Source organism: Henckelia pumila, chromosome 1 (assembly GCF_033568475.1).
Source record: "Henckelia pumila isolate YLH828 chromosome 1, ASM3356847v2, whole genome shotgun sequence".
NCBI lineage: Eukaryota > Viridiplantae > Streptophyta > Magnoliopsida > Lamiales > Gesneriaceae > Henckelia > Henckelia pumila.
This window is the reverse complement of record NC_133120.1, coordinates 94,992,615-95,003,997: the sequence shown is the minus strand read 5'-3', so window position 1 is coordinate 95,003,997 and position 11,383 is coordinate 94,992,615. Positions and strand designations below refer to the sequence as shown.

The 11,383-nt window shown below is 33.4% G+C and overlaps 1 protein-coding gene and 1 long non-coding RNA gene across 5 annotated transcripts; both read right to left on the bottom strand.

Annotated features, from left to right (window-relative positions):
* Positions 1 to 373: 373 nt before the first annotated feature.
* On the bottom strand, positions 374 to 3,121 carry LOC140875671 (uncharacterized). Its single transcript, XR_012148560.1, has 3 exons — positions 2,010 to 3,121; positions 836 to 877; positions 374 to 772 (listed from the first exon to the last, which is right to left on the bottom strand). It is a non-coding gene; the product is annotated as an uncharacterized lncRNA (long non-coding RNA).
* Positions 3,122 to 4,244: 1,123 nt separating this feature from the next.
* LOC140873334 (glycolate oxidase 1-like) lies at positions 4,245 to 8,913 on the bottom strand. 4 transcript variants are annotated; one of them, XM_073276464.1, is made up of 13 exons: positions 8,851 to 8,886; positions 7,661 to 8,739; positions 7,411 to 7,584; positions 7,120 to 7,244; positions 6,617 to 6,663; positions 6,414 to 6,491; positions 6,075 to 6,199; positions 5,835 to 5,901; positions 5,685 to 5,747; positions 5,531 to 5,600; positions 5,336 to 5,436; positions 4,883 to 4,987; positions 4,245 to 4,666 (listed from the first exon to the last, which is right to left on the bottom strand). In XM_073276464.1, the coding sequence occupies exons 2-13, from the start codon at positions 7,669 to 7,671 to the stop codon at positions 4,481 to 4,483; spliced, it is 1,152 nt and encodes a 383-aa protein (XP_073132565.1). In that variant the 5' UTR covers positions 7,672 to 8,739; positions 8,851 to 8,886; the 3' UTR covers positions 4,245 to 4,480. The 4 variants fall into 4 exon arrangements, with proteins under 4 accessions (XP_073132565.1, XP_073132682.1, XP_073132622.1 ...); XM_073276581.1 differs by lacking the exon at positions 7,661 to 8,739 and having other exon boundaries at positions 8,851 to 8,913; XM_073276521.1 differs by lacking the exon at positions 8,851 to 8,886 and having other exon boundaries at positions 8,020 to 8,836.
* Positions 8,914 to 11,383: the final 2,470 nt, after the last annotated feature.

The window sequence follows — 11,383 nt, the reverse complement described above, 5'->3', positions numbered from 1 at the left end:
ATCATTAAATTATCCAGATTTCTCCTAAAATATTAAATTACCCAGAATTTTCCTAAATCATTAATTTTTTTTAAAAAAAAACATGAAAAATGCATTTATATTTGTGTTATGATTTTAAACCGTTCTGTTGTAAAGAATTACATTGATTCCTCCCATTAAAGTATCAATCATAACTAATCTGTTTTTGTGTAAATGTTAAACTATCATTTACCTAAAATATATTATATGCAATATCTCTACTGCTTAATTAACAGTAAAATCTATGATATATTATTGGCAAATCTATGATGTAAGAAGAGTGTTTAAAAATATAAATTTTTTAAAAAAAGAATTTACACCCAAGAAAAGTTCTTCAAAAAATATATGTGATGAAAAACCCATCGAATATTTCAACCATGAAATATAGAGCATTCTTCATATCTTTCTCGTGTTCTTGAAACACAAAACTCAATAAAAAAAACTCCCTCGAAACTCTGATCAAGAAGCACCCCAAAAACCCACTGGAGAACGAAAAGAAAGGCATAGATATGTACTGGATTGAGCTGATTTCATTTACTCGTTACAAAGTTTGGGATATGCAAAGTATAAAGAGTCCATTACATCATGCAATTATAGTCATGGGTAGTGTTAAAAAACATATGTTTCTCCTAACCCTCGGGAAATTGAATCATTAAAAACGCAGAACAATGGTTTGGCTAAACTGTTTCGAAATGTGATTTAGACTTCCTTAACATCATTGTTTAGAGGGGAGGTGTGGGTTTTATACTGCGTACTTGATTGTATGTGCTAACGACAAAAGCTGGTAAAAATTATATATAAAACAAAAATGTCCAACCGTTGAAAAATTCATGAACCATACATGCAAGCAACCTTGAATCTACAAATCAGGACAGAATATGTGATGCAAGATATTATCATTAGGCTGATCTACCATATGTACATTTTGGATTTCAAAACTTTTGGAAAAAACAAAAGTGGAGAGATACTGGTTTAAAAAACCCAAAGAAAGTTGAAATAAAAAACGCTACCAACCGAAAAAAAACGCACACAGAGAGAGAAAAAATTCAAGAAAAAGTAAAAATGAATAACAGTACCATCCATCAGGCTGTTGAAGGTTTTTCATTAATTTTAGTGGTGACAAATTTTACATAAATCCCGACCCGTCTCGATTTCCAATCCGTTTTCGTTCCGAACTTTTCTCGACCCGAGTGGTCGGGATTTTTCCCGACCCGGTCAATTTCAAGATTGGGATCGGAATAGGCAACTCTTCCCGACGGGATTTCCGACCGGATCCGAATATAAAAATCATATTTTTTTAATAATAATTTTTAATTAAAAAATATTTTTTTAATTTTATGTTTTAATATTAATGTTTTATAATTATATACCATATTTTTTTTATATTTATCTTTTTTAATATTAACATTGAGTTATAAATTTTTATTTTGTTTTTTTATTATTATGAATAATTATATGTTTTTTATTAATCAAGTAGTTGTTTTAGTTTATTTGTAATGTACTAAAATGTTTTAGTTTTTTAATAATAATTATATGTTTTTTTATTAATCAAGTAGTTGTTTTAGTTTATTTGTAATGTACTAAAATGTTTTAGTTTTTTAATGGTTATATATAAAGAAAATTTTAATTTATTTATAATGTATTAAGAAATTGTTTGATTTTTTTCATAATTTTTTTTTAAAAATATTTTCATAGAATTTTTTTTAAAAAAAATATTATTCGGGATTACCCTCTCCCGACCCGATGGGATTCCGAGATCTCAAACATTCGGGTCCCGACACTTCTCGGGTGTGGGATCGGGAGAAAAAAAAAATATCTCAATTTCTATCAGGACGAAAATCGGATAAGGGGGTTACGGGACGAGTCCCTGCCCAATTCCACCCCTAATCCCAATTCCACCCCTAATTAATTTCAATAAAAACTCTAGAGTCAATAAGTGATAAATCATAACCAACAATCTTCAATGTGGCGAGCGCACAGTACGTGCTTACCAGGTGACCAATATTCATAATTTCCGACTGAAAGTGGAATTCAAGCATGCACGAGAACAGCTAAAAACTGCCAAAAAAAAAAAAAACAAAACTAACATGGAAATTTTAGGCATTTCTTTTTTAGTCTGGATCCATATAACGTGCTCTGATTATTTGACTGAAATTGAGATCTTCTGAAACCATGAAACCCGTAAAATTGTCATGTGATCCTACATATTTCCATGTAAGCATAACTCACCTTTTGAACTAAAACGTTAATCCTATAACAGAGGAAGAAAAATCAATGTCCTTACCCTTTTCCAAATTGCTCGCATTCTTTGGAGGAGCTTGTAGAGACAAAACTCAATCTATAACCACTTATTTAACAATCTAAGACCAAAAACAAATCATAGAAAATTCATTTCAGAAATAATTATTTTAACTCATAAACTGACCAAAACTGTCATAACAAAAATTCTAAATTTGCAAGTCTACAATATCAACCAAAGCTCATAATTGCCTACGCTTTAATTCAGCTTGTCTAACAATTGGGGAAGTTTTCCTTACAATATCTAAAAAAAACCCAGATATTATTGTGGCCCCAATTATTTCAAAGTGACATCAGAATGATGAAATAGAATCAGAGAACGTTCGAATCACATGAATAAAAAGCGAAATCGAGGGAAGAGGCATACTCGATCGATGGTGCGGAGAATAAGTAGACCAGCAACAACAAAGTATGCGATTGATGTGTTGATCTTGGTTCGAAAGCAAAAGGAGAGAAGCAAAACCGGGAGGAAGGTAGAGAACCTGACGAGTTGAAGCAGGAGAAATTAGCAGCGAGCCGAGCATATCGATAGATTGAGGAATTTGCGCAAATGTCGTAGTGAAGAAGCAGGGAAGAGAGTTGATGGCCTACAGCCGGTTGTCAACTTAAACCTCAATCAATAATTGTTAACCATCTCTTAGTTTTAGCTGTGGAGAAGAGAACACAAAGAAGCGTGTATTTGTTCTGACTGGCAATCGGGTTAAGCAGTGGAGAAGTAGTAGTTTTGGTGATTGGCATCCATTGCAGCCGTGGAGAGCAAATAATTAAGACGCGTGTATTGAGGGATGACGTCAACCGCCAGGAAACTGGCCCTCCTAACAATTAGCTAGCTTTCATAGCTGTTTGGAATTGAGAAATTTTTTAAACCAAAAAAAATATGTTTCTAAAATTACTAGTTAGATTAGAGTTGCGTTTGAATGGGCTACAGATCTTCTTCTCCTAATTCCACTTCATGCACACTAGGGATCCAAAGGATGCTATACTAATTAGAAAATGACACTCTCTCACAAAATCTTGCTGATTTTGCAAAATTTTTTTTTTCTTATTATCTTTTCATACATTGTAAAATAAAATTTAAAAATAGACGAAGAAAACATAATCGATTTATTTTAAAATTTTTATAATATTTTAAATTACTTCTTATTTTTTTTAACTTAATGGAATATATATATTTTTTTTATAGTAATAACGATTTTTGTGAGAATATATTAAATTTTAAATATAACTAAACAAACACAAAAAAATTCGGTTTATAATAATTGTAAACAAATTAATCTGATATGTTTGAAATGTAAAGATTCGATTGTCAATTAACTAAATTAACTCTTTAATGGTAGTACAGAAATATAATAAAAATAAGCTTAAAAAAAAAAAAGAAATCGGAACAATGAAACATAGAAGAAGAAAAAAAGTAAATAACAAACATTAACCCAAACATCATCTGGTTATGTTAAATTAATAATATATTAAATAAAATATATCTTCCTCATATATTCAAACATTATTTATCTATATTTTTTTGTTAATTTCGGCTTTTAAATTAAATTATATATTTTTATGTAATCTATTATTAGTTTACAATACATAAAAGGTAAAAAATTTCCGTTTATTACGAAAAGATAATAAGGAAAGAATTGGTGAGTTGAATTAGTAAGATTTTGGAGACAAATGTCATGATCTAATTAGTGTAACATATTTGTACATGGAGTGGAGCGAAAAATCCCTAGCCGTTTGAATGAATAAAAACAATTTTCATAAAAGCAGTGTTTAAATTTTTTTATAAATATTTTAAAAGCTAATTTATTTTGTTTCCATATTGCTTTTGATTCCAAAAATTTCATAAACCGCATCACAATTGCTATTTAAAAACTACACTTAAAACACATTTTTTTAAAAAAAAATTCAAAAAATGTTTTACAAAATATAAATACTAAAAACGTTTTAAAATACTTGTCCGTCGGACGTGCTTTGTTTAAATTATTTATTTAACAATCTCAAAAGTAATTCATTTGGAAAAACAAAAACTGCAAGCCGGTCCAAACCGAGCTTGAATAACGCGAACCAATACATGACAACTAATTGTTTTATAACGAAGATGGCAATTATTAATCAGCAAACCGATATCTTTAATGAATGGTACGTACTTCCAAGAACTCGATCAACTTCACAATCTAGAGGTAACACGAGGTGTATCACCGGGCACCTGAATATGCGAACGGGTGATCTCCTTGATCGAGCGGCAACCACTTAATGCCATGGTCAGCTCGAACTCATCGCGCAGCATCTGAAGAACCTTGCGTACGCCCGACTCCCCGTCAACTGCTAATGAGAAAAGAACTGGCCTTCCGATCTGTGGGATCCATTGCCAACGAAAACAGGAAAAAAAAAAGTTCGTTAACGAAGGTTAACTTTAAATATCGAATTAATGCAGATTCCATATGAATTGGAGTTCTAATAAGAAGTAGAAGTACAAGTGAAGGAGAAGTTGTGATGTTTGAGATGACAGTGGAAAACAACTAAGTTTGATGGTGTCATATATAGAAGCTGTGTCGTCGTCTATACTTACGAATACGCCAGATGCTCCAAGGGCTAATGCTTTAAAGACATCTGTTCCTCGCCTAATCCCACCATCAAGAAAAACAGGAACTCTGCCCTGTGCTGCTCTTGCAACCTGCAAGTTTCCAAACTAGAATTTCTGAATCTGGATTGGCTATAAAGTATACTGGAGAAGGGTATGGAAAACCAGAAACACTTTCTCAAGTTTGGAATTATTAAATGAATCAGTAAACGCTATCAACAGTTTAGATATTTAACAACCTTCAAAGGCATTAACGGAGCCAAAATTCATAATTTGGATTTTGGGGAGCATTCTACATCGTCTACCATAATCATGATTGCATTAAAAGGTTAAGAGAAATGGAGGTGACCGCCCTCGCTAGTTGCCCTCTCCCTTTAAGCCACTGTCCAGGAGGAACGAACTAAGTAGGGAATTACAGTAAGTGAAGCAAGTAAATATAACCTCTTCCAAGGCCATTATGGTTGCAGGAACGTAATCAAGTTGTCTAGCTCCGTGATTGGATACAATAATCCCAGCTGCTCCAGCTTGTATAGCTAGGGCGGCTGAAACAAAATACATTCAAATAAGATATTAACGAGGGGCACAGTATAATATAAAGAAGCAGTGAAAAAAAAAATTCCAAAGTAATGGCCATACCATCTTCCGCGGTTATAACACCCTTCACCAGGATTGGCAAGTTAGTGATTGTCTGGAGCCACTTCACATCCTGTCAGGTGTTGTCAAGAAGAAAATGTGAAGGTGATTTTCCCGCAATTATGCTAGATTCATCATGCGAAAATGATGTTCCTACCTTCCAGCTAAGAGAACGGTCGATTTGGTTGGCAACATATGAAGCAAGTCCAGAGTCATTGGTCTAAAACGGCCACAAATAGTTGGTGGGATTAAAATACAAGATCACTGAACTAAATTTATTCAATGAATGATGTTTGACCATATTTACCTTATCTATCGTGGCAAGATTCAATTTTTCGTAATTCTTCAGTGTCAAGTTATATGGCAAAGCGAATCTGCTTAAACATAAATTAAATATCAATGAACAGACAAAACTAGCGCAAGAGGAAACACTTACACGTGCATTAACAAACTTTCCGAGTCAAACAAACGGGAAGATCAATTAGCAAACTTAATATTAGAATTTGAATCTCAATAAAGAGAGGAAAATATTTAGTAAAGACATGACCTGTTCTTAATATCAGCTTCCCTGCGCCCTAGTCTTGGAGTATCCACAGTCAGGGCAATGGCCTTGTAACCAGCATTTTCAGCCCTTTTCACGAGATGAGTTACAATGTTTCTGTCTTTGGTAACCTAAATTTAAAGAGAAAGATCTCTTATCTCGGAGGCTATGACTTTAAATAAGGATCTGTGCTATAAAACATGGCTCTTATTAATGGATTCCAATTGCTCATTCTGTGAGGTAGTAGTTAGATATGAGGGAGAATAATATATTTTCCTGGAAATAAAAAGCAGAGAATCAGCAGAGTGGCCGACAAGTAGAAGTCGAGATGATATTTGAACTCACATATAACTGAAAAAATCGAATTCCAGGTCCCGTGGATGCAACTTCTTCAATACTGGAGGTGGCCCATGAAGATAATGTCTATATAGCACATCAATCATCAATCATTAGCAACGGAATAGAAGGTTTCAATCACGGTCGCAGGCAAAGCACTAAGACGAAACTTTAACATTGAGAAAGAAAATAGAGGTGATAAGAATGCAAACCATGACGGTGCCCGCCGAGGATGCCGCTCTTGCTGTTGCGAGCTCTCCTGCATCAAGCAACCATTTTTAAAACAGAAAACAAACAATAATAATAAGAACAAATGTCAAAACATTGACAGAGAATAAGAACATGTTGACCAAATATGTTAAAACATATTTCAAGGATAAGTAAATTATTTAAAAAGCAAATTTTACGGTCAAGCACTTGGGAATGCATATAAAGGTTGAAAGGTTATATGTCAAAAAATGCTTTTAGATTTAGGGGTCCTTTTGAAACATGATCATATACTTTGTCAAAATTATAAATTTAAGTTTTGCACCCATCAGCTTCAGAAATGCTACAGAGAAAGCACATGAAGAAGTGCTTGAACAAATTTTACATTCTGCGTATTAACAACAAATCTACAATAACATATCATATAATCATGAATTTAAAAGTGTTTCTCGTACATGATCGTTAACTCAAGATAAGTGAAGATCTGGCAACCAAACTGTTTTTATACCTTCTGGATGTGCCATCTTCTGCATGGCCGTCGGAGCAATCATTATGGGACTTGAGATTTTGAATCCCAAGACAGATGTGGCTGTATCAATCTTGCTAACATCCATTAAGATACGGGGGCGAAACCTACGGAACAAATAAAGCTTTTTATAGTTTTTGCCTTTTTGGCAACAAAGTCAATCCGTGATAAATGATACTTGCTTTACTCCTTATAATAGGAAAATCAATGAATCTCAAGAAAAAAGAAAATGCATACAGCAAGTATTCTAATGGAACTACTTAGCCACTTTACATGATCTTAGAAAAAGCATTTCGGTTTTCTTTGAGAGTCCACTGGTCCTCGGCACCAGAGGCATAATAGTCATAAACCATTTTTGGCAATTTCTCCCTGGCAAGGGCTTCGTACTCCGTAACATTTGTAATCTCCATTTGCTCAGATGTCTCGCCTACTGTGCGCCAAGAAGCTCTGGATATAATTCAAAACCAGTGAATAAACATAAGGGTAAAATCAGGAGACATTTCGGAAGAAGGAAATACACTACCTAAGGGCCATGTACTAGTAGAACCCCCATCAAAGATCTGTTCTTGCTTGTTAAATTGTTGTACAGGTAGCAAAACAATGCATTTTGCATATTCACATGAATATATTTGCGAGTGAAGATATTATCAGTTTACTATCCTCAATGAACAAAATTACAGCTATGATCTACAAAGAAGAGTGCTGAAGCACCTGTTGATATTCTATAATATATGCACATTGAATGTAAAAGTACTGGGACAATGAGAGGAATCCTTACTGCCTGGCATTCTTATATATGAGAGGAATTTACAGAATCTTACCACACAATGATGAATTCTTATACACAAGGAACAATGCAAGCCCAATTTTAAGAAAACTTACGTTCAAAATACAGATGATTACTTGACAAGTATTTTAGAAATGAATCAGCCGAGCCGATACCCTTCATGAAAGCAGCCAAAAGCCCAAAACACCGTATATTTCTTTCCGTAATGGACGTAAAATTAAGTCTCTAAGCCATTAAAATGACAGTTCACCATCAACGAAATACACAAAATCCTTGGTAAGCCGTCATTATAAAAAAGAACACAAATATTAATGGACTAGCCGACATGCTCAGCTTATATCCCGTGATAACCAAATGCATCTTTTTCTTAAGGAAAAGCATAGAGCGTTAGTACCTGTTCTGTTTATACCTTAATGAATGATAAGCTTTCGTATAGAAATAAGTTCTTATGCACACACACAGTCACACTGCTCTTATATATCGCTTGTGACAACTTTGAACTCCTTCAATAATTCACTGGCGTACACCGGCCCACCTTACACACTACAACTTGTTCCAGCCATTATCCAATCTTCGAACAATAAAAAATTTACGACGGTGGACCCGCCTAATTGGCATCAAATTGATTGATGTCGACTCGAACTATGAAATGTCATTATGATTTTTTATATCTACCATATCAATTCAATACAAAATAACAATTACGGATCAAAATTCATCACAGATGATCGCACACTCGCCAAAATCGAGAAAAGAAATGGGGGAAAAAAGCGGGTGCCGTAAAATCCAGCATTCGCAGGAAACAACCAAATAAACTGCGAAGATATTAGACGACAACAAAATTTGACTACGATCAGAGTAACTCAAAAGAATGAAGAATCAAATAGATATGAACGATGATGAAGGGATAAAATGTCGGTGCAAACCTCGCAATGCTGATCTACTGCAGATTGAATGAGGTTGATGAATCTGTTACGCCATTTATGTATATATAATAATATAATATATATATAATATAATACTAGTACACGAACATATGCGTTGCATTTGCATAAAATATATATTATTTGAAATTAAATATTATTTTATAAACTTAAATTTAATTATAATTTTTGTTTAAATGTTAGGATAATGTGATAGTGATCATGATAATGAGTATAGTGGAACAAAATGTGGGATGTTTTTGAATTAAAATTTATTTTTTTGGATCTCTATTACTAAACATATTAGAAGAATGATAAATGGTAAATTTAGAAATATATTAAAATGATCAAATATGATTTTTTTATGAGATTTATGTATTATAATATAATAAAGATAATATGAACAAATGGCTGACAGGTTAATTTTCATGTTGGCTATCTACAAATAAATATATAATTCTACTCATTTTTTAAAAAAACAATCCATTTGAAATAACATGAAGGGAAAAAGTGACTCATTGAAAAACATGTTAAATAATTGAAAATATTCTTCAAATATAATTTTTTGAATTCTCTCGTAAAATCATTGACCTGGCACTCACATCACATGAGAGGGCGGCCAGGTTGGAGTTGGTTCGAGGATTGATTTCACATGTGAATGGACAGATAGGTACGAATGAATCCAAGTTGCAACAACAAACCGGCCGCCGTTACCCTTGGGAATCCTTATAATAAATACCAACATTTGGGCATCCTTTCAAAAAAACATATACAAAGGGTATGGGTGTGGAAGATATATGGACCAAGTGTTTTGTATTCGGGGAGAATCAAGATGCCATGTGTTAGCTGAATATTATTAAATGAGATCTTGCCCCCCATGTCTCACAATAATTCACCCCAATCAAATATTCCTTTTTCTTATTTTTTTGTTTCTTGCTCACTCCACTCCCCAGTCATCACTTGGCGATTATGGTTTCGGCTCTGGTTCACGTTTATTATTTATGCACAAGTTCAACTTTGGACCTTAAATTGATGGGTAAAATACAAGGCTCTTTAGTGGCCCAAATATAATGGCACGTTATTAAATGGACCACGCATCTTTTAAGGCTAAGTGGGCCTGAAATCTCAAAATGGATCCGCTTCAACATTCGACTCCATAAGGATCTTAATCATAAACCGCAGACCACTGGGTTGTTTATGCATGTGTTTTACGCCAACAAAACCGGTACACCATCACGCACACCTCTACAGAAGATATAGTATCCTTTCGATCAAATATATATATAAAAAAAAAACAACAACAACAGCAGCTAAAATGATATTTATATCGGAGTGTGTATATATATATATATATATATATATATATATATATATATATATATATATATATTTTGTGACGTGGAAACCCGCAATTGCTACTTTTCGGTGTGCTCTGGGTAAACCCCGAACTAACGCAATAGCCTGCAAACTACGCTAGTCAGGAAAGTAAACTACACTAGACAAGCCCTGTGTGACAGGCTAGTCGAAGAACGGAGTATATATATTTTTGTCGACACTTATAGGCTTAGGCCCCGTTTGATTACAAGGATAAGATAACTCTTGGACTAGAAGATTGATTGATAAGTGGTTGATAAGAAAAAATATGTATGTATTGATAGTTTATTTTTATGTTTGGTGTGGTTTTTAAAGGTGTGATAAGTTAGTATATATTATTTAGGTAAACCAAAATACCCTCCTTTCTCACCTTAATCTTCTTTCTCAAACCCATAAACTATTGAAGTGATAGTTTTGTAAATGACTTGTGTAATCCATGAGACAAATTTAATCCATGGAAAAAGAGGTGGATGAGTTATCAAAGTGCTAATGTGGTCTTCTATCAATACAGGTCCTTATCTAAGCTCAAAAATTAAGACAAATATGGGCTTGTAAAACAATCCCAAATTTATCAAGGATACCAAATGAAGCCTTATAGTTGCAAGCCGTATACCAAAAGCACGTAAAAGGAAAAATAACGAAAGACAAAAAAACGACGTCTCCCTTGAATCTGATACAAAACAAATATAAGCAAGCATGGAGTGGAGGAGATCACATGTGGAGAGCGATATCTGTATGGGTCAATTTTATGAATGGGTTTGAGGCCCATTTCTTGGATGCATGAAACCCACGTCTGCTCAACGCAAGACCATTTTTTCCTCGTCCCATTAATCCAGAGCTTTCGAAAACAAATACCATGTACAAAAATCCTCCGCTCCATTTGCTATATTTTTTTTTTTCAGTCTATTTTTCATATTTAACTTTTATTTTGTTTTTAATTTATCTTTATTAAATTAATATCGATAACTAATTATAGTATTTTTTTTAATCATATCTGTAATACACGTTACTTTTCATATTATAAAATTATCGTAATGGTGAATTAATTAAACAGTTGTCAGTTAGTTTAATAATTTTGTGGGAATAAAATCTTGTTTGCGTGTGTAATGAATGTGTGCTGCATAAGCATTCGGGGAGAGGGTTTAAATAGTAAATTGACACC

Bases quoted from the DNA above. Each gene is read 5' to 3' on its own strand.
- LOC140873334 (XM_073276464.1), bottom strand. The intron at 5,902-6,074 runs GTCATGTCTTTA...ATGTTTAAGCAG, and splicing joins GAAGCTGATATTAAGAACAG to ATTCGCTTTGCCATATAACT. The intron at 4,988-5,335 runs GTTATATTTACT...GGAAACTTGCAG, and splicing joins CCATAATGGCCTTGGAAGAG to GTTGCAAGAGCAGCACAGGG.